The following is a 27,756-nucleotide window of genomic DNA, read 5'->3' on the forward strand; positions in this document are numbered from 1 at the left end:
ACACATGCAGTAAATGACTGCATTGCAAAGACTTACGTGTTTATGTGGCGGACCAGGACCACTAAGTAGATCCTCTGGAAGAAGAGTTATGCTCATAAATTAATATTTACAAATGAAGTATTCATATTGAATAAAACACATACATACACATACACACGCCGATATTAAAATCATAAATCTGTGGCCGAACAGAGCGGGCTCTTTGTTCCTTCTCCTCCCGTTCTTTTAAATACGAGGCGATTTAACAGAGAGATGTTTGTGCTGCGATATTGAAGGATGGGTTATTATGAACATAACGTTCATGAACATCAATTTCATGAAGCATACTTAACACCACGAGCGGATTGCGTATAAGCCTAGAGCGCCCGTTGACAACAAAGCATAACCCTCATCCATATTTGCGCATTTGACGTAAACAGAACATGTCACGGATCCAGAGTGCTACAGATGAAATGATCGCAGTATTAATATGCTTCTAATCCTGAATTAACTATAAGTAAATACAAAGCCAATAAGAATATTTTGGGAAATGTAGATGGCCACATAACGCCACAGTGCTTCATTAATAAGCGCTGCTAACTTTATTCATTGGTTCAGAGAAAAAGAGACGTGTCTGTGTTGCTTTCAAATTCACACTGTAAAGTAGACTTTCCTCTGCGCCATCAAAGGCTATACCTCCAGAAATAAAAGCTGTCTTTCCAGTTCGAGGTGTCTCTGACAATCAGTGGATACGGCGTCAACGCATGTCTGTGTTCGCCTCCAGGGTGAGCGAGGTCAGCGGATATAGAATATTGAATTCAGATGTATATTTGGTAGAAATGTTTATGTGTTATGAATGCCTTCGTAAAAACAAAAACACGAATAAAGCTACGAAATGTCTCAGCTTTTCTACCGTCTTTGTGCGCCGCTTTTCACAGACATGTAACCAACCGCAGCTTATCTCTTATGAGAAACAATGTCAAACTTCGGAAGTTCATACTAGTCTCTTAACAGTGGAGCTTCAATAATAATGGCATTTAAAAAAAGGAAATTCAAATTAAAGTCTCATAACCAACAGTATATTTTTAATGATTACAAACTCATTTAAAAATGTAAATGTAAACGTTTTATAACAAACAGTAAAGTTTGAATAGTAAAATAAAATAAAATGAATGAAGTTGTAAGACGTCCGGTGGTTGTTATTAGCCTGTTGTTAGCCTGTTGTTAGCCTTCACTGGTTCACTAGTGGACTGGAGTTAGAGAGCCAACACAGTCATAGAAACAATATGCAGACTTCCAAAATGAACTGACATGCAGCTGAGCATGGAGCATTTATAACTGTATCCAAAGAATGAGAAATTATTTTCAGATGTGGGGGGGGGGGGGGGGGGGGGGGGGGGGGGGGGGGGGATGAAGGAATTTCCATCCAAATATCAAACACCTTGAAGGTGTTTGATATTGGGGTGTTGGGCGGTGTCCTGGCGGGTTAGGTGTAGAAAAAAAAAATAAAGAAGAAAAAGAAACAGCCCTCCCACCGCAGGGAGGAAATGAGAAGGGAAACAAAGTCATAAAAGTGGGCTGGACGAACAGAGACAGAAAAAGAAACATTCCTGTCACACACACACACGCACGCACACACACACACACACACACACACACACACACACACACACACACACACACACACACACACACACACACACACACACACAGGCTGTCAATCAGCTGAAACCTGGAAGCTCTTCCACTGAGATCTGGAAGTGAAACAATTCAAACATCGCGAACACAAATACAACATTTAGAAACAGGGAGAAATACAGGAACTATAATTAACAATTATGAATGAATGTAAATACATACAACAAAAAGGTCTCCCTTTCAAAATACATATTCAAAATGAGGATTTAACAAATCCAGCACACCTGCCCTCACACCAAAGCCAGCCTCGCTCTCTAATCTACCCCCTCCCTCCGTTCACCGTCAACGGCTCGGGGCAACAACAAAAAAACAAACACAGCAGCAGCTAATCTTCCGGATCCCAAACCAGCCGACTTCTAACCGATGAATGGCTCTTCCGCGGATAATCCCACCACTTACAGAGCCGATCCATCTGGGTGGCTCACCGCGGAGCCAGATCCGGCAAGGAAACGCTCTAATCTGAGATGGACAAGTAACACCTCGTTTGTAACGTTAATGTGCAAACCAGAAGTAGCAGAAATAACGTTAAAAAAATAAAAGCACTGCGGCTCGACTTGTTCTGAGGCTTCAACAATGCGCATGCAGCAGCGCGCGCAAAGAGGGGAGCTGCCAAGAGGAGGAACGTGCACGGGCGGCTCTTACCGTTTGTTGATCATCCGTCACGAGCCCCCACACACACCTGCGGCTCACATCTCGGCGTCCCGCGCGCAGGCAGCCGGGGCGCCCCGGAATGGCACGAGACAGCCCCACACCGCGTACAGACCGGATGGATGGATGATAATTGGATGGAGGGGGTGGCGGCGCGCGGGGGTGAGGATTAGAAGGACAAGGACGTCCCCCCCCCCCGTCCCCGTCCCCCCCCCATTGTCACCCAGTCGTCAAAACACCGCTGGCATCTTCATCACCTCCCGTAGCCTATCATCATCCTCCTCCTCGCAGTGATAAGTTAGAAATGAAACAAAATGTCAAATTAGAAATAAATAATAATGAGGTCATCTCTGGGATGTTCCTTTCCGGGTTCGGCGTTGCGGCTCGGCCCCCCTTTTCGCCTCATTGCAGCGGAACCGTCCCGAGCTCGGGTCCGCCGATTCAGCAGCACGAGAGACCAGACGGAGAGCGCGGAGCCATAGCGAAGAAGGAAGAGCAGGACGGGAGGGGGGGGGGGGGGGGGGCGGGTTGTTGTCAGCCTCTCCTCGTGCATGTTTCCTCGGTCGCAACTAGTATCCTCATTAACCAGTCCGTTTAATTACAGCCGGGCGTTAATTTCCTCGCCGGTTAGCCCGGCTCCGCTCACCCGCTCCGCAGCGGCGCCTCGCGAGCACGGCGGCCAGAGCGAGGAGAGGAGAGGCGGGCTGCTCGGGCCGGAGCGGAGTGCAGCAGCAGCAATATAGCCACTTGGGAAATCATAAAAAGTTCATGTTCACGTTAAGCGCGTCCACATGACCAGCCCGTCGGCCAATCCCCGCGCGCGGCCACTCATAAACTTGTATCACAAAGTTGTAAATTTTCATAAAACAACAAGGAATTTATTGCATTTCTTCATGGCGCGTTGCTAGAGGGGAGCTGCTGCTGCTCTTTTCTTCGGTTCCTTTCGCCGCCATTTTCCTCCTCTTCCTCTTCTTCTTGTGCCTCGTATGAATAGCAGCTCTAAAAACGCACAGAAGAAATTGAGAATTCTGTCTTTTCCTTTTCTGTTAAACTATCTGTTACTGCGTCGGGTTTAGTAAGCAGTGCGCTACAGGCTGCTTTGTTTATCCACTGAGGTTGGACTTGCTATGTGAAGGTTGGAAACGTGTTTCCAAATGCATTTTATCCACATTAAAACCCAGATATGTTATAATAAAGCTCACATGTGACAAGGAAAAAGACAGATAGTCAGAACTTTATAAACACGCTGGGGTTACTATGCGGCGGGGCTAACGCAGATAAAGCGCCGTACTTTAATCATCTTTATGTCACATTTTGGTGCGAGTGGGAGGGAGCGTCAGCCAACAGATGTATCCAGCAGGAAGGTGACTGAATGAAAGCAGCTCCGAGGTGAAGCTGTGGCTCTATGGGTGACTGCACCACGACGCGAGGAATACAAATCAAGAACCGTGATGATAAAATACCATTTTTCATGGCAACATGAAATTCTTAATAATTACCGACCACTAGGTTCCAGAGATGACTCGTTGTTTTCTAAATAAATGAATGGCAGGCTCCAGATGGAAATAGGCCTCATGGTGTCCGTGTTGTTTGTGTGTATCTAGCTGTGGGGGTGACGAAGAGCTGCACACTGTTGCAACCGAGAAGGATGGAATTTTGGCTCAATATCGATTTTGCAGCCGCAACAACCAGCATCACCTGCGCGGCGGCGTGGGCCTGAAAGAGCCGTGCGTAAAAAGCGGTTTCGCATTGCGGCAACGCGTCACCATTTTTAACGGCCCTGCAGGCCCGGGAGCCGCAGGACGCTTTGAGAGACGCTGCAGACACACACCGCAGTGTGTTTTTTTATTTACACCAAAAAAAATGTCTTGCTTCACAGCAGTGTATAAGCAACCCAAAGCGGTTAGAGGGCTGTTTTGCCTCAAAGGAGAGACGTGAAAAACGCACCTGAATAACCGGAAGCTGTATTTGCACGCGGCTAACGTTTGGAGGGGAATCGGTTTCTTCTGCTTGATTCATGAGTTAAATATAGAAATGCATCTCCTTGGTTGTATCAATGAAGATTCCTCCCACACGACAACACGAGCCCAAACTCATCCTGAACCTTAAATACGCTTGACGCCGCCTCCTGTGACACGCAACAATTCTGTGGGTCTGATTAAGTAAGAGCACGCGCCGTCCTCGTAGAGAATTTGTCCAAAGGGATATTGCTACATTTTCAAGTGTCGGGTGCCAAAAGCAGCAAATTGAGTTAGTTCAAATGCTGGAACCAGAATAAGTTTCGGCCCCGCAGCGACCCACATATGACAGCACAATACGTGGTGCACAATAGAACGGGTCAACTGTTTCCCGTTCTATCTGCTTCTCTGTCTGCGTTCAGTAGGCCTACCGTCATCTTACATCTGTTTGATAAAGCATGCAGTGTAAAGTTACGAATTCACGAAGAAAGCCACAATTTGTGTCCACCTCAGAAGAATCTCTCCAAACTGCTCCAAACACAGGTTTAGACAAACCATGTGTCCAAACTAACTCCTGCAGAGAAAATCCCCATCCAGTATCTTATCTAAACCCACAACACTAGATTTGAAACCTTCAGTGACCCACGTGTGACCTTTTCCTCAAACTGCACGTCTAGTTTCTGCAGGAGACTCGGATCCGCAGCTTCCTCTCTGTTGAATGTGTTCTGTTAAAAATTAACAAAAACCGCAGAGCAGGAGGCACAAACAGCTCCGCGTCCTGTTGGTGCCTTTGTCTGTTTTGTCGCTTCTATTGGGGTTTCCGGCCTTTTCATGGACGCAGTAAAAACATTAAGACTTGCTACAACCCCCCCCCCCCCCCCCATGTACACACCACCTTCGGCCAACTCATGTGGTCTTTTTGGTTTCCACAGGACTACCAGAGAAGACCCGATCCCTCCTGGACATTTCATGCGGACTTGGTGAGACTTTGTGCAGCTACCTGGATGTTTTTTCAGCGGGAACTGCTGGCAGCTGTTCGGGTGTGTGTCGGTCTGAAGGAAGTAGAGTTTAAAGATCTAGCTCATTTTTTATTTTAAAAACCACACAGGCAGAAAGAAAGCATCAACGAGTGTGAGTGAGTGAATTATTAAAACATTCCCTTTATTTAAGAAAAGGAGATTTTCATGAAGAAAGATGTAATATTCTTGTTTTCTTATGAGATTATGAATCATATATTGATTAAAATGTTACAGAAACTGATTTGTAGACACCGTGTGCACTTTTTATTTCTATAGATCTACTTTCACCTATCGAGATGCATAAAGCTAAATCTTTATGTTTCTCTTGTTTCGCTGTCCTTGTTTTTAGCTCTTTCTCTATTTACGTGCATGTAAAATGAGAGCAACACAAACTGCAATCAAACTGCTGCAACAAAGCTTATTCTGATTTTATTGGTATGGAACTAATGTTGGGGAACAATAATGCCGATGAGCTGCTAGGTGTCATGCGTGGGGTCCGGTTCAGAGCCGCGCGATGATATGTCAGTGTTATAACATTTGAAACGGGAAATGTCCCCATTCTATTAAACACTGTGCAAAACACAGCATCTCACACGCAGGTGTCGAGCGCTGGGCAATTTCACAATGTTCTATTTGAAGAATAGTTTCAGTCAGTAAAAAACTAACAAAAAACAATATAGTATTATTTTAAAGAGTCATAGTATATATATATATATATATATATATATATATACTGTAATGTATAACTGCTAAATAGGAACACAATACTAAATACTGACATAGATACAAATGTAAATCCTGACACATCGGCACTCTTTGCTGTGGTTTATAATGTGTGAAAGTGTTGATTACACTAAGAGGGTTGAACTCTTCATAAGGCTTCTCTTGCAGTGCGCGCGCGCGCGCGCGCGTGTGTGTGTGTGTGTGTGTGTGTGTGTGTGTGTGTGTGTGTGTGTGCGTGTGTGTCAGCTGATGCCTGCCTATGAATAAACCTTTTTTAGTTCAGGTTGTCAGAAAAGTGGCTACATGAGAACACTTGTCATTATATCTGGATATGCTGTTTACTGTATCCTCCAATTTGTAGAACACGCGACACGTCTGATTGTGGATTAGATATTTTCAAACGTGGAAATCTAACGTGTATTCATATTTATATCTGTACATTTCATTTGGAGATGGCTGATGGGCGAAACTGCCCAAGAGAGAAAGGCTTCATGTGTTGGGCTCGTGACTGGACTGAATGACACACCTCACTCTGAATAATGGAACCAAATGAAGAGAGAAACACGAGCGGATGAAACTGTAGACTTCTCCACACTCATTATTCCAGATTTAGTGAAGTTATTGTCTCAGAGCTTTAACGATGACGTGTTATTCTGTTTATAGCGCAGTGTTATGTTCGTGTTGTGAAGTAGTTCTATCTTCCAACGGAACCTGAAAATAATGAAAAAAAGAAACAGCTGGGATGTGGGAACATTTCCAAGATATGACAACACATTCATTGCAGTTAAGGTTTTATTAATTATTTTTTTACATTTATTTTCTTCATTTTTATTTTTCATTTACATGCGCACTATTGTCTAAACATGTATATATCAGGGCAACATGAAAACACAGGTGCAAGTACAAATAATTAAGACTCAGCCAATTGCTATTTAAAAAAGAACAACAAACCATTAATCCAAGCGATAGCCGGATCCACCAGCTAGACTGTAAACACACAGACAGGAAGTCATTGGCTCTCTGTTTAACTCGCTCTACTTTCTCTACCACTGGATTAGTAGCATTTCTAATTGATTATAACCAAACAGGGACAATATCAAACCCACATTCTTATTATTACAGTCATATTGAGCACATACACACGTCATATCTTTAGCAATGAGACCGATTCAGAAATATGAGTCATAGATTAAATATCTTTTTGAAAAACAACTGTTTTGAGGAATACAACTGAAAGGAGGAAGAGTGATCTAGCACAACAAACATCATTAAGACCATAATGGAGCTCAGAATAACATAAAGTAAAACACAGTTCATGATATGAAAGCGACATTTTGTGATTGCTTTAAATACTCAGAACATTGTACAGAGTTTGGTTGGGAGATGCTGCCTAAATCTACTAAACATATGCTAATAATCGACACATGATCCCACTCACCGTAGACATCTTGTAACATGCCGCTCCTCTCCCTCTCTGCTGCAGCTGGATGAGCGAGGTTGTTCTTATAACATGAGGGATGCTATCTGTGGTGGGACAGAACGCGACCCCACTCGTTGAATCAGGATCGATACATTTCACTTTGACCTCTGAACAATTCCAGTATTTGAAACAAACCGTTGAGTTGTCTCCCAACGTCACTTATGATTTTGCGTTTAAAAGACTAAGAAGCTAAAAACTTCATGATTGCGTTCTAAAATCTGGTGGTTAGGCTACATGGTGGAAGTTAGTTCCTTCAATTAAGAGCTGCGTATGTACACACGGATGTAAAATTGCACATTATGATTTGATTTGAAGTGTTCATCTGCTCATACACACAGGCTGATAATACTTATTAGTCCCTAATTCACTAGTAAAAATGTTGAGAAAAAAAGAGCCAAGGTGTCCGGTAGAGTTAGTGTCACTCCTCTTCCTCCTCCTCCTCAGCCCCCTCCTCATCTCCAGTCATCGGTAAAGCTGCCGCGGGGGAGCCGCCCTCTGTCGCCCGGTTCTCCTTCTTCCACTTCATCCGCCGGTTCTGGAACCAGATCTTGATCTGCCTCTCCGTGAGGCAGAGCGCGTGCGCCACCTCCACCCGCCGCCGCCGCGTGAGGTACCGGCTGTAGTGGAACTCCTTCTCCAGCTCGAGCGTCTGGTGGCGCGTGTACGTCTGCCGCCCGCGCCTTCTGTCGGCACCTGCGCACGCAAGGACGCAGGTTATATCACGGATGAACCAGAGACAGCAGTTACTATGAACAACAATATCTTGGGTTATGTGAAATATTGTGCTTGGAGAATGTCTTTTTTTCTACCGTTAAATATTGAATTCCTTTTCCAGCAGGAGAAACGTGAAACGTTGGCAGCGACAAAAGGTAGTGAAACCTTTAAGGTTAAACTCATTCTCCCGTGGTAAGTTTTTATTATTATTATTATGATTTTTATTTTTCCTCACCAAGGTTTTTTATTGGTTCTGTTCAATGTTTAGCTTTTTTGTTCAAATATAAAAAGCTGTTCATAAGTATTAAGTACAAAGTGTGATATGAGTTCAAAGTGTGCCTCACAAAGTCAGACACAAAGAGACTGGAGCCCTCTGATTCATGCTAATGTGCGGCCTGTTTTCATGTTAAAGGCTGCAGACTGATCAGTGCGCCCCGGTATGTCCCCCCTTCATAGAGAAATTGACCTTTAACTTAAAGGTTTATGATAATACATTTAAACTTATCATTTCATGTTTATCATTTAAAATGTTGAATTTTTGATTCAGAGTTAGTATTTTGAATTAGTATTCCAAACATTCTTCTTTTTTCTTTTTTTTTACTTGATCTGAAAAGGAAGTTTTACTTTGAAAGAGCACAACCAATCAGTGAGCTCGGAGGACATGGTGTCAGTGATCACGCAACAGCATCAGTAAAGTTCTCTTCAGAGCTGCTGCCACCAACCACTGAATTATCAGAAATATCCTAATTGAAAAAGTCCATAATTTACTCTGTCTGCATTGTTGATCACTAATATCACGTTTCATTACATTTCAATTCAAATAAAACATTTTATCATTCAAACATATTGCATTTGCTATAAATTTAGCAATATCATAAAACATTTTCAACCACTTCATGAAAGAAGCCTCTGTCTCAATCCATAACTGTAATCTTTGAACTGACAGAAAGAATGTAATGAACACGTTTAACCCTTTAACTGCCTCCTTGCTTGGCTTTTCACTCAAACCTGCTGCCGCTTGTTGTCACCTCCACTTCCTGGCCGACACATTTGACTTGTGGGCTTTGTAAACACCATAAAGCGGTTAAATGATGTGGTTCAATTGTTGGTTCAGCTGCTGTCTGTCTGGCCCGGTGTTCAATGTTTACCTCGCAGACTTAAAGGAGGTGGAAGCAGGTTTGAATCAGCTTCATTATTTAAGGGGGATTTAAGGAGGAAAAGTGGGCAAAACTGCTTTAATGTTGTTGAGTGACACTAGAGATGTTTACATTTATTTACACTACCTGCCTGAATGTCTTTGGCACATTTAAACTACCTGTATTTATACACTACCTTGAATTTCCACATCCTGCATTTATATTTCCACTCGCTATATTTTCATTTACATTACCTGTGTTTATATTGAAACTGCTTGTAGTCATCTTTTATTTTATTGCACTATATGTTCGTGTCATGTTTCCTGTTCTTTATGTTCATTATTTTGCTTGCCACTTGGGACCAGTGAAATACTTTTTTACTCCTCAACTGCACTTTTATTTATTTTTGAATGATGCATTTATTTATTCATTTGTTTATTTATTTATGTATTTTTTAATTTTTATATATTTTTTTATTTTATTTTTTAAATGTTATTTCATCTCTTTCTCTCACTGCTACAGCAGGAATGCTGGAGCATCACTTGATTTGATTTAAAGAAGAAAAAGAAGAAAAATAATCTCCCTTGCTCCTCATGTGAAATGTGCATGAGTCAGCGATTGAGTAAGAACAGCAGAGAGCACATGACCTTCTGTCCTCACGAGGTCAGAGCCTGAAGGTTAAGGAGAAACTGGGTCACATTTTCAACGGCCACACAAACCTCTAAAAACCCCTTCCCTCTGCAGAGTCCCGTGAAAAAAAGAGAAGCTGAATCTCTTCAGGTGAGTTGGAGCAAACTGGAGCTTTGAGTTGTGGATGTTACAGTATATTCAGAATCAGAAACCCTCAAACTCTTCACAGATGAAATACACCTGGTTTGTAGATTTCTGCTGGGGCCTTTAACATGAACCCTGACTCACACTGCAATAGACAAAGCAGCTCTGTGGCCGTCTGTGCATGTACATTAACGGCATTAGCTGCTGTTTAGTGAGGCCTCATAAAGGTGTGATGGAGGATTTTCTGCAGTGAGTAGATGGGAGCAGCAAGGAGGACGAAGACACGGGGAGTACAGAGTGATGTCTGCTCATCTGATGGACAACCTTCAGTCTAAATGTTTTCACTTCTCTAACAGGAAACACGTCAGATGAACAGGCTAAACACTTTCAGTAATAGCTGCCATGGTTTGGATTGATTTTTTCTGAAATGTGATGTTTGAATATGCATATGAGGCATTGTCTTGTCAAATATGTGCCATTTTAAATGCATACATTTCCAGAACATGTGAAATTGGACAAAGCCAGCTGAAATTTGTGTGTCACTTTGTTGACATGTTAGAGTCTTTACAGGGAATTTCATGAATGAAACGATACTCTCAACAAAATGCTTTTATTAATAGAATGTTGTATAAATCAGGCAATGAATGAGTGAAACTGTAAAGTTTGGTGAATGAAAGTAATACTGAAGTGAACATTTCCAAGTCTGAGAAACAAGATATATTTATAGTGTATATATATATATATATAGTAAATGTACATACAATTAAAAGACACAACAGGTGAATAGGGTAAAAAAAAATCTAATATCACCATGGAAGCTTTATAAAATGTTATGCTTAAATATGCAAATGAGACATTATTTAATACCTTATAAATTTAGCAGAAATCTACAGACGCTAATAGACAAAGTAATAAAATAAACACCTCAATGTGTATTTTGGATGTTTTCAGTCAGAAAGACGACAAAATCTCAGATTTGACCAGTGACTGAAAAACAAAGATTTGTGTGTCTCTTAAAGGCCACTGCAGGCAGGACGGACACTGAGCTCATGTCCTCTGCATTTTTTTCTGGGAATTTGGGGTTCTAGCAGCCACAGGGTGAGTTTACTGTCTCCAGACATGATGGGTATTTTACAGGCTGATCCAGTAGACCTTTGACTACTTTTAGACCCCAACATCAATATAATAATCAATTAATAGAGGATAGGGATTGGTTTTGAAAACCTTACCTTCGTGGATATATTCATGTTTTTTTAATATAAAATATAAACTTTTCTTGATTCAAAACAGAAACTATCTGATCAAAAAGGTATGGAAATGGAATGGAAAGAGTATTATTTTTATAATATCACTTTAAATTAAAAGCGGGGGGGGGGGGGGGGGGGGGGGGGTGAGGGTTAAAGGGCTCTGGGTCGTGACCTCATAATGCTCTGTACAGCCCTGTATGACAAAGACATGTGATGTACAGAACTGAACGGCTCTGTGTATTTCTGTCTGTGTGATGGTGCGTTCAGGCCGCCCAGAATGCAGTGCGTTTAACTAGTGCTACGAAGATACACTTCAAATCATGTCTGAGGATAATAAAGCTTTTCATTTGATATGGCTTATTTCTACTTCCTTTTATTTATTTATTTTACTGTTTCTCTCTCTCTTTTCTTCCTCTCTCTCTCCCCCACACACACACCCACAGAGGTAGAGTCACATTTGATGTGCTTTCTCGCTGCAGCTCTACTTTTATCACAAGTTAGTTTCTATTAATTACAGAATACATCTTTGACCCCTGTTGGTTTTTCCATTGGTCGACATTATATTCACTCTCCGTTGCATGTTTTACTATGGTTTTATTTAAATAATTTCATATTCATCTGAAGAAAACATGTATGGAAATATATCCAAATTGAGCTTGTTCTGTAGTAAAGGTCAAACTTGAGTAAAATAAAAGAATGTAGTGCGTACGCATTACTGCTATTAGCTAAATAATATTCAATGTTTTAGTATTTGCACTTGCATTCTCTCAATGAGGGCTTGAGCTCCCAACCTCAAATAAAATAATTAAAAAATCACATTATTTGGTAGCATTGGCAGCATTGGAGCCGGAGACACCAACAGACTTGAAGGCCGGCTCCATCATTGGAAGAGGTGGTGGAGAGGAGGACACTGAAGAAACTATTATCCATATTGGATAACCCGGACCACCCTCTCCACCACCTACTGCAGGGACAGCGGAGCACTTTCTCCAACAGACTCATCCAGCTCCGCTGTCACAAGGACAGATACAGGAGAACATTCCTGCCCTCTGCCATATCACTTTATAACAAATCACCTCTGGCCAGTTCATCCTCCACATAATTACACACTGCTACACTGTCGTTTGCTGGGGTTGATTTTTTATTTTTGCACTACTGTTTTTCACAGTTTTTTCACCCAGTCAGTTAATTTAACACTATTCTATTTCATTGTATATACTGAGCATTTTTGTTGTTTTATCTTATATATTCTATATTCTGATATTTAATTTGTCCTACTCTATTATTATATTGTATATATTGTGCATTTTTTAAGACTTAATATTTTTGGTTACTCTGTTACTTTGCTTCTTGGTGTGTCTTGCTGCTGTAACATACAAACTTCCCCCTGGGGATGAATAAAGTACATATCTATCTATCGAAAAAAAATCTTTCTCTATTTACTGTAACAGAATGCTTTATTTTGAAATATCTTCAGAGAGTCCTGCTGTGCTTTTAAAGCTCGCATTAGATCTATTTCCTCACGATCAGGTTTCTCTACAGTACACAGTTTTCCTCCTGTCTGATTCTTCGCGCGTGAGCGTCTGCGCGTGTTTGTGAGCGCGCCACGGTTTATCGAAGGCAGCGGCCAGAATGTGTGGGGGACTGAGTGTCAGCGGGGAAGTGTGTGTGATTGAGTGTGCCTAAGTGTGTGTGTGCTTATCTGTGCGCCACTTCCTCTTCTGCTGCACAGCCAGGCGTATGTGTGTGTGTGTGTGTGCGTGCTTGTGTGTGTGCGTGTGTGCATTGGTAATATTTTTCTGCTCTCGCGCTGTCGGCAATGATTTGTTCGCGCTCGAGCTCGAGTTGGAATTCTCTGGCAATCAACAACGAGAAGGGATTGTATCGTGCCCACACACACACACACACATACTGACACACACACACACACACACACACTCACACACATACACACACACACACACATACACACACACAGTGATAGACCAAAACACATTTAGAAAAACGAGTAGCGTGAGTGTGTTTTATATGTGCACGTGCGCGTAGCTGTGACAGCTCGAGCGCCTGCTTTAATAAGCGCCCATGCGTTTGTTTTATTCGCCGCTGTTAACTGGAACATCCGGGACTTTTTCTCCCCAATCATCTTTGCCAGCCTTGGACTGGAATCGGATCTAAATTAAAATCTATAAATTCATTAAACAGGCTGGCTGGTTCGACCCCATATCCCCTCCCTCCTCTCAGACAGAGTAATAATATGTGAATACAACGCACACACACACTGTGGAGGGAGGAGGGAGGATAAACATGTGTCTGCCTGTTTTATTCACATATTTTATATTGTATTGTAATACAAAATAAATTGGTTCTAATTAACGTTTTTATTTTATTTTATGCTACGAAGTAATGTGACTCTTGTCAATATCTGACTTTCTTTTTGCAACTCATATCCAGGTGATGATGATATTTCCCTGTGTAACATATATTTTTAATATGTCACAATATGTATTCTGTTTTATTTTATTTTTTCAAACCAAAAGCTGGGAAACAGCTTTTGGTTTACTTGATAGCAAATAACACACTTTCAATTGCATGATGAATGATGATTTTCTTTTCTCTCTTTCTTTAACAAATAACATTAAATTGAAAGAAGCTACCTGATTATTTGTAAGTTGTTAAATGGCCTCCCCCCCACCCCCCCCCCCCCCCCCCCCCCCCCCCCCCCACACACACACACACACACACAAATTTACCACATTTAAGCATAATAATTCATATTCCACAAGCGCGCGTACGGCTTCTCCCACGAAAGGAGCAGAAAGCGTTCGTGTCTCCTTTGTGGTTCCACGTTGCTGTCTTTGAGAAAAACATCGTCGCCTTTACGCGTGTTTTACGCACACACTCACCACAATTCTCATTTTTTACGCCCTGCCACTCAATATTTTAACATAAAAGTGTTCTGTGTGTGTGTGTGTGTGTGTGTGTGTGTGTGTGTGTGTGTGTGTGTGTGTGTGTTGTTGTGGTTCGAGGCCCCGCGTCCATTCAGCATCCAGCCCGCTGCTGTAGCACAAAAGCCGCTTTTACAATCGGGGGAAAAGGGCAGGCATTCAGAGATCAAACCCTTCTGCTAATTTATAGTGTTTATAGTTTTTTAGCGGATTGTGGGCACAATGGGCTTTTCAGCGGTGCTAGATAGCACTGACAGAGAAACACAAGGCTATCGGGACGGTGAGGCCGCGCTGAGCAGGAGCCAAACACTGAATATGAGCGATAACCGCGAGCAGGAAGACTTTTTTCTGGAAGCTTTTGGAGGCTTTTCTTCAAACGATTTGGGATAATACTCCAGCACCCCTGCGCTCCCCTGTCCCCCCTCAAAGACAATACCACCTAATGAATATTCACCGAGTCTTAAATTATGGTTTTATGGAGGTAGCAGAGCCATAAAAGGTCTGCAAAGAGAGAGTGAGAGGTTGTAAAAAAAGAAGAAGAAAAGAGCGACAGAGAGAAAGAGACAGACAGGAATAGTTCAGCTACCGGTAGTGGCCGCTGCGCAACCGGGCCAACAGTTTAAAGAGCATTTAACGTAATTATTGGGTCGAACTAATACCACCCCAACCCCTCCCCTCTCTCTCTGTCTTTCACACACACCACTGTCATCCCTGCCCTCACCCCCTCTTTACGCAACTTCCTCCCTCACCGCTCTCTCCAACTCACCTGTGAGACCTTGCAAATGATCCCATCACCTCTCATAACTTGTTCTATTCCCATCCTTTTCCTCCCTCTCCTCACCTGTGCTTCTCATCCAGGGGTAAATCCGTGGCTCCTCCTCGTTTAACTGCCGCCGCTGCTGCTGCTGCTCCAGGCAACTCTGCCTCCTGCAGGCCGGCTCAGAGAGCCCGGCCAGCGGGCAGAGCTGAGGCCGACCGGGGAACCGCTCCGCGGCGCATCCCTGCAGGGAGAAACTGGGTGGTCCGGCTGCGGGCTCCTCAGCGGGGTTGGAAGGATGCGCGCTGGGCCGTGCGATCCCACCGCTCCGGTTCGGTCCCGACAGAGACCAACAGAGCGACGAGGAAGAACAGGAGGGGATGAAGGAGGAGGAAGGAGATGAAGGAATGGAGGACGGAGGTAAAGTGCCGCCTCTCCCACCGGAGGCATGGAGGTGATATCCGTTGGACACGAGGGCGCACGAAGAAGACGCGGCAGGAGCAGTGAGAGAAGTCGGGAAGGGAGAAGTTGGAGGGTCTGCGAAGAGAAGAGTAGAGCAGCTCGCGGCGGCTCGCTGGTATTTGGAAAACAGCGCGTTAGCGAAGTCGAGCGAACTCATAATTTGGCGCCGATGATTTGTAGCCCCGGGGCGCTTTAATGTCCACTTTTTTTAACGAGGCACCGTGAATTATCGGCGGGGCATTACTGTCTAGATTTACACCAAAAAAAGCACCCACCCACTCTCCTCCTCCCCTCCATACGTGCGTCGCGGACCACGTGACCACGTGTCCATGTGATGTAAAAATGCCCAATGGCTGACGGGGTTTCCCCAGGAAGCAATCTTACAAAGGATGAAATTAGAAGTGACCGCTGCCACACACACACACACACACACACACACACACACACACACACACACACACACACACACACACACACACAGCATACAATTCCAATCTATATGATACAATCAATACGCAGCAGCTCGGAACGTGTCCACTAATCACCGAGCGCATGTAGAGCTCCGAAACAAAACGGCTGAGGCTGACAAACATCCAGCGCACACTTAAATAGTTTCTGTCCTGCTTGCTGGGTTGGAAAAAGGTCGATGTCGTGCGAAAAATTTGAAAAAGAAAAAAAAAGAAACGGAAAACAGCATAAGATGTGATATTGATTAGAGTTGGAATGGAATGGCTCTGGGCACCTGCGTAAAGTTGCCGAGAAAGACGAAAAGAGGAGATTGATTTCCCTCTGTTTTTTCCACAAACGTCGGCTTATCACTCTTTGTGGAGACCACACATGCAGAAGAAAGAGTCCTACTGTTGTTTGCACCCCCTGTATAGTGTGCCGCTGCTGACGTCACGGTGGGCAGACGGACGCAGACCGTAATAACAGCGTTACAGTGGAGAGGGACGTATTTTCACTCTGAAAAATCCTTCAGGAAAAACTTTCACAGCGAGAGATTGCAGCTGCCAGGTTAATATTTATCACTGTCGAGTCATGGTTCTTGGACAATTAAAGCTGTGAGCTCAGCAAAGAAAGCTTGAATGTCACTGAGTACTTTATCATTTCCTGCAATAACAGAAAAAGAACAAGAGGAAACACATTTGGTAACTGTCGGTCGTTCGAGATAAGCCGCCGCTTTCCTTTGAGTTCAGGTCTTTGATTTGGCACCGGATCCTCCCCGCGGGCGGAGGAAAAAACTCACCAGTCCACTCAGGTGCGCGGGACCGTGCTTAGATCCGTGCCCGTGATGTTGACCTTTCCCCGCCAACGCAGTTTCAGAACGATGCAATCTCTGCGCTGAGTGTAATGTTTAACAGGCCGAGGTCATGCGTGCGTAAAAACAACATCCAGTATTCTATTTCTACTTCTAGGATGTGGAGCAATTAAAGGATTACAAAGAAGTGTGTTTGTGTCAGACACAAATGCTGAAAGAACCGCGTGGAACCTTTCCCATGTGTGCGCGCGCTCTTGCGTAAACTACACTTCTGCTCTGCTCGTTCATCCCCTTTAAATATACATATATTTTTGTTTTACACACCGGTAACCTATGTGAGCAAAACTTGCCTGTGTTATGCATAACAGCTCAGGCTCTTATGGTGCCAGAAAGTCATCTACCTCTCCAAATAGACCAGGGCCTTGTGCATGTTGTTAACTTATAGAGTTGGAACAGAAGACGTTGGTCTGCGCGTAACGTCATATGTCTACTCGGCTATAATCAGAGATGTGTCCACCGAGCAGAAGGGAGTCCAAGAAAAGGGTCTCTGATTGTTGTTTTCTTTCATATGGAACAGGTTCTCATACTGTACATCCACATCAATAGGCGGCAGAGAATTCCTAAAGAACGAGATAAGCTTTGTCAACTTTAAGACGCAGATTCAAAGTCGGATTACAAAGCGGAGAACCGGCCTGCAGCACCAAAACTCCATCTTATTTCATTCTTTCGTCCCTCATTTATGTCTTTGCAAAGCACTTTGTTACTTGTTTTTGAAAGGTGCATGCTGTATAAACAAACGGAAACTATTCATATTATTAGTAGTATAGCATTACAGTTATATATGTTACTATATTGCTTTCATGCACATTTCTGAGGATTTGCTATAAACAAAGGCAGGTTTTGGTCAACCTGGTCGCCTTGCCTTTTACCGGGCTGTAACTCATTTGAGAATATTATAATATAATTGGAAACAACATTGGGCCAGGTTTGGATCCAATGAAGACAGGTATGTTTTAGGGTCATAAAGGAGCTGCCATGTCGTGTGCTGTGTGGTCTGTAGATGTGTGTGTGTGTGTGTGGACGACTTCTCTCTTTAAATCTGGGTAGTTCCTTAACTTCATGGAAGTACACAAAATGTAATATCGTTGGTATATATTTGGTGATTTGATAACAGAGGGGACTCCCCATAACGTCTGCATAACCAGCCGAAGTCCAGCGCATGGCGACGGATACCCGTGCGTAAATACGCACGTTCGGTGGTGTTTGATCTCCCCAGATGGAAACAATCTGACCTCAAGTCGTCATCGTGATGATGATGGAAGGCAGTGTAATAGTGAATATAGAGGGCTGTAATAATGTAAGTGGAGGTGGAGGACCGGGCCATAAATAAAGTGGTGTTTGTAAAGGATGTGGGTTGTGTGAGGTAGGAGGGGGAGCAGCGTCTGTTGTTTTAAGAGGAGATTTCCGAGTCGGAGCTTAAATGTTTGGCCTCGTGAACTGAACGGTTTTATCAGTCTGGGTGTTGACAGTGAGGAGAGAGAGGGAGGAAACGAAGGGGGAGAACGGTGAATGAGAAAAGTGTGAGCAACTTGCTTCCTTTCCCACTCTTATTGATCACAGACAACTGACTTCTTTCTTCTTCTTTAACAATTGAGTGAAACAAATGTGAATCATGAAATCAGCCCTCAACACTCAGAAAACTCTGCTTCACATGAAACGCAGAAGGCAACACCATATATTACATTTTCGTCGTTTTTTATTTGTATGAATGTTCTCTCTCTTTTTTATTTTAAATCTGCACTGTGCGCATGCTTTTTACCCCAAAAAGAGAAAAAAAGGGAAGACAACATAAAACAAAACACCATCGATCAAAAAACGAACTAAAACGACAATTAGAGTGTAAAAAAGAGACCCGACCTACTAAAACGGCATAAATAGGCAGTTTCATGTTGTTGGAAATTTCATTAATTGCTACGTCATCATCATCGTCATCATCATCATCAATCAATCAATCAATCATTGCCATAACAACAACAACAACATATAAGTGAGAAGTACAGTAAAAAGTGCACCATCATCATTTTTTAACTTAAAAACTATACAGCTGCCAAAGATAAAATTGTTAATGATAAACTTCTAACAATATAGAAATGTTTCCACGATAATTGTTCCACAAAGAAAGGAAGCTATCTTTTTTTTTGTTTGTTTGTTTTAAACACTAGAGTAGACTATGTTGGTTTGACTCGGATGGATCCACCGCCGCCCTCATCAGTTCTGTGAGTGTTTTTTCAAGTTCCCTTTCTGGCTTCTTTTTTTTTTCCTGCAGGTTTTACAGTCAGCAAGACAGAGGCACGAGGCCCCTTTTCAGTCCGTCGCCATTTTGGAGACTCAAGTTCCTTTTCCATCAATTGAATTGTGGAGACAGTGGAGCAGTCCAGTGGCCTCAATTAAGACGAAAACAGCCCCTCACCCACCCTCGCCCACCCACACCCCAAAGTGTCCGCCACTTGCGCCCTCATCCCCCCCCCCCTCCCCTAATTCCACCGCTTTCCTCCCTACATTTGCTTGTGGGTTTTCTCGCAGCAGTCCTCATTCACGGAGGCCTGTGACCCCGCAACCGCCACCGCCACTGCCACCGCGCCTCCTCCTCCCCCCTCACTGCCGCCGCCTTCACCGCCTTCGCTCGCGCCGCCGTCCCGCAGCTCCTTCTCCCTCCTCTCCCTCTCCACCGCCTCCTGCTCGCTCTTGCTGCTGGGGAACTTGTCCTTGTTGTTTTCCTTCTTCCACTTCATCCGCCGGTTCTGGAACCAGATCTTCACCTGCCGCTCCGTAAGCGCCAGCGCGTGCGACACCTCGATGCGGCGCTTCCGGGTCAGGTAGGGGTTGAACAGGAACTCCTTCTCCAGCTCCAGGGTCTGGTAGCGGCTGTAGGTCTGCCTGCCCCGCCTCCTGCCCGCTGCTGTGGTGGTGGTGGTGGTGGGGAAGGGGGGTGAGGAGAGGGGAGACATGGGGGGACATTGTCAGAGGCAAAACTACACTCAAACATCTTGGTGGTCGCTGCCCTATCACCACTGTTCATATAGAGTGCTGCAGAGATGACTTGTCTTTGTAGGCCTGTCCCGGAAGTTAGCATTGCACTGGTTCACTCAACAAAAAGCCAATGGGATATTTAAAAAAGAATAACCAAAACATGTGTATGATAGCCTACTAACAAGTGTTGTTCAGCTATATAATTTTCTCAAATAAACACCACTTTTATGTTTTTTTAAGCGTGAATGCAATCGGCAGAAGTAAAAAGCTAAAGCTAGGCTATAAAGGAACTCCACCACGGTCACATGACTTCAGGTTTCAACCACTGAAGTAAAGGCGGACTGATTGGCGTGATGGCGTTTGGCAGTCTCATTTAGCCACTCGTTAGCACCCGCCTTTATTAAGAGGCGTAAAAGCGTTTAAGTTCACGAGCTACTGACATATTTTATATTGTAGAACAAACCGTTAAAATATCTTAGGGTTGTGTTAACCAGACCTTATTTCAGGTATTTTTTCCAAAAACACATTCAAAAGACAACCTGACTTCAAGAAGAGGAAACAGGAAGTGCAAAAATGCTGACTCATTTCTGGGTTTTAGGACTCATTCCTGCCCCACTCGTTTGACCCATACATGAAAACAAACCTGTGTAATATGCCTAATATGCCACTTGATTAAAAATGCTAGAGGCTGAAGAGTGCTGTAGGGATGATGTATTTTTGTAGACCAACCCGGAAGTTAGCATCACTCTGGTTCCCTCGACAAGAAGCCAATGAGATTTCTCCATTCGATTGGAGTTCCGTGCTAAACCAGCACAGTCTCACGGAAGTTTGTGAAATAGTCACGAAATGCAATCTATTGGTTTGTGTCCAGGGACACGAATTGTCTGTTTATTTTCGTGCTGCTCAGTCAAAGTCAAATAGGAACGTTATTCATGGAGACCCTAATTCATTGCATCCATTTGACTAAGCAACAGTCGGAACAAGTGACATATCCTGAATAATTTAAAAAAAAGACAATTAAGGGGGAGCAGGAGGGGAGGTGGATGCGTCCGACAGGCAGGACTGTCAACTATAAGACCGGTGTTCGCCACCACGTTGGAGATTTATGGTAGTGGATTGGTTGCCTAAACCTCACCATTGTTGTTTTTTTGCCTAAGCCCAACCATGATGTTTTTCCTTACCTTCACAAAGTGGTTTTGTTGGCTTAACCTAAGTCGTCCTGAAAAGAAGAAAACAAACGAGCAGTTTGGGTCACTGAACACGAAACTAAAAGATTTTATTCTGTGACTATTTCACAAATTGCTGTGAGACTGATGGATAAAGACAAGTTATGACACATGTTTTGTTTAGCAAGATAATCTTCAAATGAACACCACTTTCATGATTTTGGAAGCCTGATGCAGAAGTAAAAGGCGAAAGGCGGACTAGTGAAGACTACCGACATGTTTTAGTCTCATTTAGGCACTTGTTAGCAACCACCTTTCACAAAAGGTATATTTACTGACTTATATCGTGGAACAAAATGTTAAAATATCTTCATCTTGTGATAACCATCGACCTTTTTTCAGGCATCTAACCAAAAATTCTTTCAAAAAACTCATTGACTTTGAGAGGAGGGAACGGGAAGTGCTAAAACGAGAACTCATTTCCGGGTTTCATGACTCGTTCCTTCATATTGGCTACTTCCATGAAAACCAAACAAAAGTTATAGACCACGTGTTTAAAATGTTGATTTTTACTTTTTACAACAAGTATTATGATTTAAACATGTTTTCTTTACATTTTGAGCAAAAAAAACGTCAACTCAGATGATTTCACAATGATATTCACTGAATAATCCCTGCTTTTGATTAAAGAGTCCAAAACCCACAGATACTCTATAACTTATATATTTTGGAATCCCAAATACACAGGTAGATGCTACAAGATGTTGCTAAATGAAACCACTGTTGTCCTTGTTACATTATAATGTACCATGTGAAAAAAGAAGTCCAGATTCAAAGTTCAGTATGTGGGTTGTAAAATGATGTGATCCTCATGTGACTTTATTGTTCAGGAGTCTAGAACACAAATACACACACACACACACACACACACACACACACACACACACACACACACACACACACACACACACACACACACACACACACATCTTAAACATGAATCCAAGAACAGGATTACAAACTCTCAGGGTCCACTCCATCAGGAACTCTACCGCAACACACCATCAGTTAATTGCAGTTTATAACATTAAAAAACCTTTCATATAACAGAGACAAATAGCGAGCACTTACAGAGGTGCACATGAATATTTGATGCTATAAATACATCATGAACACTTTTTAAAAGGGAAAAATGAGCCCGCACCGCGAAGCTCAGTACAGAGAAAGAGTTGCCTTTAAATGAGTAAGACTTTTAATTAGAAATGGTGCAAACAATGCAAAGTGAAGATGAAGACAAGAACCAACAGATCATCTTTTACTCTGCTGTTGCTTTTCATTATCTCTGTTTTCTGCACATCTGAAAACAGCGCAGGCGCACCATACGCAATACAAAATCCATAAATACTTAATGACCGCACAAAGGTTTAGACATTGTGCTTTCTGCACACAACGCCGGACAAGCGTGGGAGAAAAAGGTACACGATTGTTCAATTAATAACCTGTTCAATATTAGCACCGGCATTTTATGAACCAAAGGAGGACGGACATGATGCCCTTGCAAGCTTTTTTTTAAAAAGTATAAAAACAAATATATATTTATATTTCCGACACGCATTATTCCATCAAACTGGGTGATATACAATTATAAATGATTAAAATAGCAACATTTTCCATTTTGGTAAACACCACTGAATAACATAAACACTTTAATGTATTTTTTTATGACAAAAATGTTCATATTATGAAAAAGAAATGTAGAAGTGTAGAAGTTATTTCAGAATAAACCCCCCACAATTAACCGTTACACATACGGGACATTTGTGTATGGCCTAAGAGATTACACTTCCATTAAACTGTTTGTCTTCTTCTTATTGCACCATTAAAAAAGGAGCTATGCATGCGCCACGGAAATACAAATATGCCACCATGATGATAAAGATATAAAGTAAAGAATATATATATATATAAGTGTTGCTGCTTCTAAATGACTGATCTAAAGAGAAATTCAGATGTAGCATGATTGAATTGTTTAGTGTTCATAACCCAAAGAAGAGCAATGAAAAAGGGAGCAATTTAAAGAGAACTGGCAGGATTCAAATGTGTCCTGTAAATTAAAGAAGAAACACACACACACACACACACACACACACACACACACACACACACACACACACACACACACACACACACACACACTCCTTCCAGGACAGTGAAGTTTCTGGATTAAATTAAGAGAGAAGGTAATACCTTCGACGGAAGCACATGCAGGTTTTATCTATCTACACTGATATCATTGTATGGAGCCTGAGGGTAGGGTGAAACATATCTCCATCCATTATATATATATATATATATATATACCACAAAGTTAAGTTCAGCAGGATGCTTTAATAAAGAAGTGCTGTGACTCGTCTTCCCACATTTCCACATATAGTGCCCGTCTATGGGCACATTATGGTAAAGCACCACAAGAAGCAGACAAGAGAGTCTTTATGGAAATGCGCGGACTTGTAAGTGATGTGAATGTCTTGTATGTGTGATCTGTCACCGGGCTGGCGTCGTGATTTCGTGCTGTAGGGACTAAAAATGGAAGCCGGCGCCACATTCGCCGCTGTCACCAGCCATGAATTATAAGGAAACGTGAAACAATTTTGCTGGATGAAATGACAGCATGGACGCTTTGATACAGATATATATATATATATATATATATATATATATATATTTTTTTTTTTTTTTTTGAAGGAGCCAACATGCATGGGGGATTTAACCCCAAACCCGGTTCCCATTGCGCATGACGATACATTTCGCTCCAACTTATAGGCAGAGCAAAACAGCTTTTGTGTAAGGAATAAATCCTACAATTTGTATAATTTATTTGCTCTCTGACGGTCTGGGAAAATGTTACAAGCCTCGCAACGTTTTTAAGACCTGTTATATATGAAACCTTTTACGGAGCCAATTAGATGAGCCCTAAACAAACGCGCGGGAGTTGGCAGTTGACATTTTGGAGGAAGGAGAAACGAGGTTTCCACTCGACTTAAGACATGCCGAGGCAAAGGACACTGGTGCCATTACACCCACTCTGCCGCCTAATCACATTTTTTCTAAGTCGCAGTCACAGTCGTAAAACGGCTTAGTTTAGACTGCTAAACCTACATCTTGGGGGGGGGGGGTCTTTAGATCGTGTCCGCCGAGTGGGAGAGCCTCCTTCTTATAGCATGAGAAGTGTGGAGGAGGCGAGATTCCTCTTTATGGTACAAATTATGAAATGCAAACCCCCTCGTTAAAGGGGAATTTTAACGCCACCCCCCCCCACCCCCCCCCCCTGCTAATACATTTCTAAAACCGAGTCATCCAATCAAACCGTACCCGGGCTGTAACTGCGCACCTATGCAGCATTCTCGAACTTGACGCGTCTGGTTTCCTGTTTTGGCTTTTTTTTTTTTTTCGAACCCTCTCTGGATGATCTGAGCTGCCCGGACCTGCACGCTGTTGAGCACAAGTGTTCGACAACTATTAATCATGGGACTGATCACTGTCATCGTTGGTGGAGAGAAAAAGGGCTGAGCCCCTGACTAACGTCGTCGCCCCCCCCCCCCCCCCCCCCCCCCCCCTCCCCCCTCCCGTATTTAAGAGCTGGGTGAGGATTTGAAAAAAAGGGCCGTTACGCTTACAGGGGAGCGGCGGAGCGCAAGTGATAGGCGACAATATAACAGAGGCTTTAAAGGTGTATATTGTGACAATTTACTGACAAACAGGAACGCAGATCAACACACACACACACACACACACACACACACACACACACACACACACACACACACACTGCCGGGGGGCACTGAGGAGGAAACGTATAGTGCGTAAACGTGAATTAGCTATTATTATTTTTAATAGTATTACCGCTCTCTGTACCAGATGTGACTATGATATGGCTGGTGTGAGGAAGCAGCTCGAGGTGAAAATGCAGACCTGTATTTTTTCATTATTATTATTATTTATTATTTATTTCTATTTTACGACCATAATCATGAAGCCACAAAAGTCCTGTAAAGACTATATAACCCGTCTGCTGTCCCATTGAAAAATACAACCGAGAACATAAGCAATAAACTCTCTCTCTCACACACACACGATAACCCGCGTGCACACACACAACAGCGCAGCCCAAGAAATATGGGCTCAAACTAAATAGGCTACTATACATGTCAATCTCTTCTCTCTCTCTCTCTCTCTCTCTACCTGCAGGTCTACGCCTCTCTTGCGTAATCCCTCTTGTTGGTGGTGTTGGCTTTTATTAAGGCATCGATTATAAAAACTCGGCTTTTCTATGATGCAAAGAAATATATTTATTGTTCTCTCATGAATCACATTCCTTTCAGATTTATAATCGGATCGAGTCGAACCAATCGGGGGCCTGATCCATATTCACAGGCTGTTCGCGCGACCACAAAGACCACTAAGTGTTCTCACACACTCTCACACCCACACACACACACACACCCCCCCCCCCCCCCCCCCCCCCCCCCCCCCCCCCCCCACACACACACACACACACACACGCAGGACACAAAAGCAGGACAACCACACGGACAATACATTTGTGGAATGATTTGGATATTTGAGTGAGCTGGATCAGACGGTCCAGAGAGATCACACACGGGCGCACGCGCTGTGAAGGGTGCATGCATCAGACTATTATTTCCCCCTCTATATCTTCTATAACATCTATGCACTCCACCCCCCTCCACTCCCTCCCTCCCTCCCCTATGCTTTAACCCTGTGGGGGAACTGGCCACCGTGTTGCCAAATAATCCCGGCGACCACAGGCAAGTCGTAAAAGAAAAAAGAAAGAGAAAAAGAAAAAGGGCAGTAAAAATTTAAACCGGGTCAGAGCTGCATGTCTGTGTGCAGCTTGAAACAACTACTTTCCAACAACTCTTTCGCATCTGCTCTAAGCAGGGGTTCTCAGTTTTTTCACTAACACGACCCCCCCCCCCCTTATATCTCTCGCCTCTGTCGGACTGCTTACTCTCTCACCGGGCTTCCTATCCGGGCTCTTGTCGTCCATTCTCTCAGTATATGGCCGGGGCAATTACACCCTAAAGTCATTCACAAGTTGTGGTGCTGCCAATAAAACCATAAACGTGCTTTGAGCGCAGGAAGTAAGATTACCCTGCTCACATTGCTGCTTTTAAACCCACTTTTCCCCAACTTTCCTCCGCTTCCTACTCCCCGTGCGTCTAACAGTATCCGTCCTCCCCTCCTGGAGAAGCAGCAGCTTTGCTCCAAGCGAGGACACTCAGCTGTCGGCACGATAGGCTTTGAATTAGAAAAGAAAAAAAACAAGCTTTTTAAAAGCCCGACTATCCGTTTCCTCACCTTGCGGCCTCATCCAGGGGAAGAGCTGCGTCGGCGAAGGGCTCTGCTCGGTCCCCTCTGCGTCCTCGCCGCCGATCCCCGGCGCGCTCCCCAGTTTACAGTCGCTGTACTGGACCAGGTCCGCGTCCTGTGCGCCGAACAGCGTCTGCCGCTGCAGGGCGTCGTATCCGTAGAAGTTGCCCGGCTCGCCGTGGCATGTGACCGCGCAGGGGCTCTGCTGGTACGGGTTGCTGGGCAGCGTGGAGGCGCTGTGGTGGTAGAAGTCCTGGATCTGCGGGGCGTGCTGGAAGGTGGCGCCGGAGCCCGGGCCGTACACCACGGTGGGCCGGCTGCCGGCCAGGTCCTGCGCGAACCCGCACTCGTAGTAGTTCGGGCGTAGCGAGTCCCCGCTTTTGTATTTGGAGAAGAGCGAGTTGACGAAATATGAACTCATCTTTTGTGTCGGTGTTTTATTGTGGTTTCAGTTTGTGTTCGGCTCGGCTGAGTCAGAGCGGGACTGCAGGAAGCGAGCCGCGGCTTTCAACTCTTTTCTCCGCTCTTTTCTCTTTTTTCTTGTTGTTGCTGCTTCTGTCGTGAGGTTTGAGGCAGAGAAACACCGACACACGAAGAGACACGGAGGGGAGGGAGGGAGAGAGAGAGAGAAAGAGAGCGTGAGGCAGGTCCGTCGCCGGTGTCGGGGACCGTTGTTGTGGTTTTTCCCTTCACGGCCGCAACGGACGAGCGGTATCGTAACGGCAACGGCAGCCGGCCGGAGCGGTAACAGCCACAACCACCGCGACAACAACAACAATCACGCCGATTCCATAAAATCTCCAGCGAGGAAGAAGAAGAAGAATAAGAGGAAGAAGAAGCAAAAGAGGAAGAAGAAGAGGAGGAAGGATAAGAAGAGGGAGAAGTGGAGGAGGAAGGGCTCGTGCGCATCACAATTCCGGTGTTAGCGCTGTAAGCGGGAGCCCTGTCGCGCTCTCAAACGGGTATTCCGTGATTTACTCCTCTGCAAATGAGTTGTTTCATATTTTCTCTCTCTCTCTCTCTCTCTCTCTCTCTCTCTCTCTCTCTCTCTCTCTCTCTCTCTCTCTCTCGCTTGCGCGCGCTCTCACCCTCTCCCCTCTCTCTCTCGCTCCTGGCCCCGGTGTGTGTGTGTGTTTGTGTGTGTGTGTGTCGGTTTCAGGGATAATTTGCATCTATTATCAGCTCTTCATCCCATTGGCTTTTCCACGCAAGCAGAAAAACGTGCACAAGCGCGCGCGCACAACCACACACATCAAGTCTATTACACTTTCTTTTCCTTTTTTCCCCTTCTCTTTTTTTTTGTCCAGCGCACGCGCCTTGCAATACTAGATGATAGTCTCCCGGTGTCGGCTCGAGGAAGCTCAGCGC

General features: G+C 43.9%; 2 protein-coding genes across 2 annotated transcripts; both read right to left on the minus strand.

Annotated features, from left to right (window-relative positions):
• Window positions 1-7,923: 7,923 nt before the first annotated feature.
• LOC142944581 (homeobox protein Hox-B7a-like) lies at window positions 7,924-15,697 on the minus strand. Its single transcript, XM_076085686.1, has 2 exons — window positions 15,163-15,697; window positions 7,924-8,198 (listed from the first exon to the last, which is right to left on the minus strand). Exons 1-2 carry the CDS (start codon window positions 15,695-15,697, stop codon window positions 7,924-7,926), a joined length of 810 nt encoding a protein of 269 aa, XP_075941801.1.
• A 3,656-nt stretch (window positions 15,698-19,353) lies between these two features.
• Window positions 19,354-26,809, minus strand: LOC142944585 (homeobox protein Hox-B8a). The gene is made up of 2 exons (XM_076085689.1): window positions 26,377-26,809; window positions 19,354-19,757 (listed from the first exon to the last, which is right to left on the minus strand). Exons 1-2 carry the CDS (start codon window positions 26,807-26,809, stop codon window positions 19,354-19,356), a joined length of 837 nt encoding a protein of 278 aa, XP_075941804.1.
• Between the last annotated feature and the right edge of the window lie 947 nt (window positions 26,810-27,756).

Source organism: Anarhichas minor, unplaced genomic scaffold, assembly GCF_050575085.1.
Source record: "Anarhichas minor isolate MPS153535 unplaced genomic scaffold, ASM5057508v1 ptg000290l, whole genome shotgun sequence".
In the NCBI taxonomy this organism is placed as follows: domain Eukaryota; kingdom Metazoa; phylum Chordata; class Actinopteri; order Perciformes; family Anarhichadidae; genus Anarhichas; species Anarhichas minor.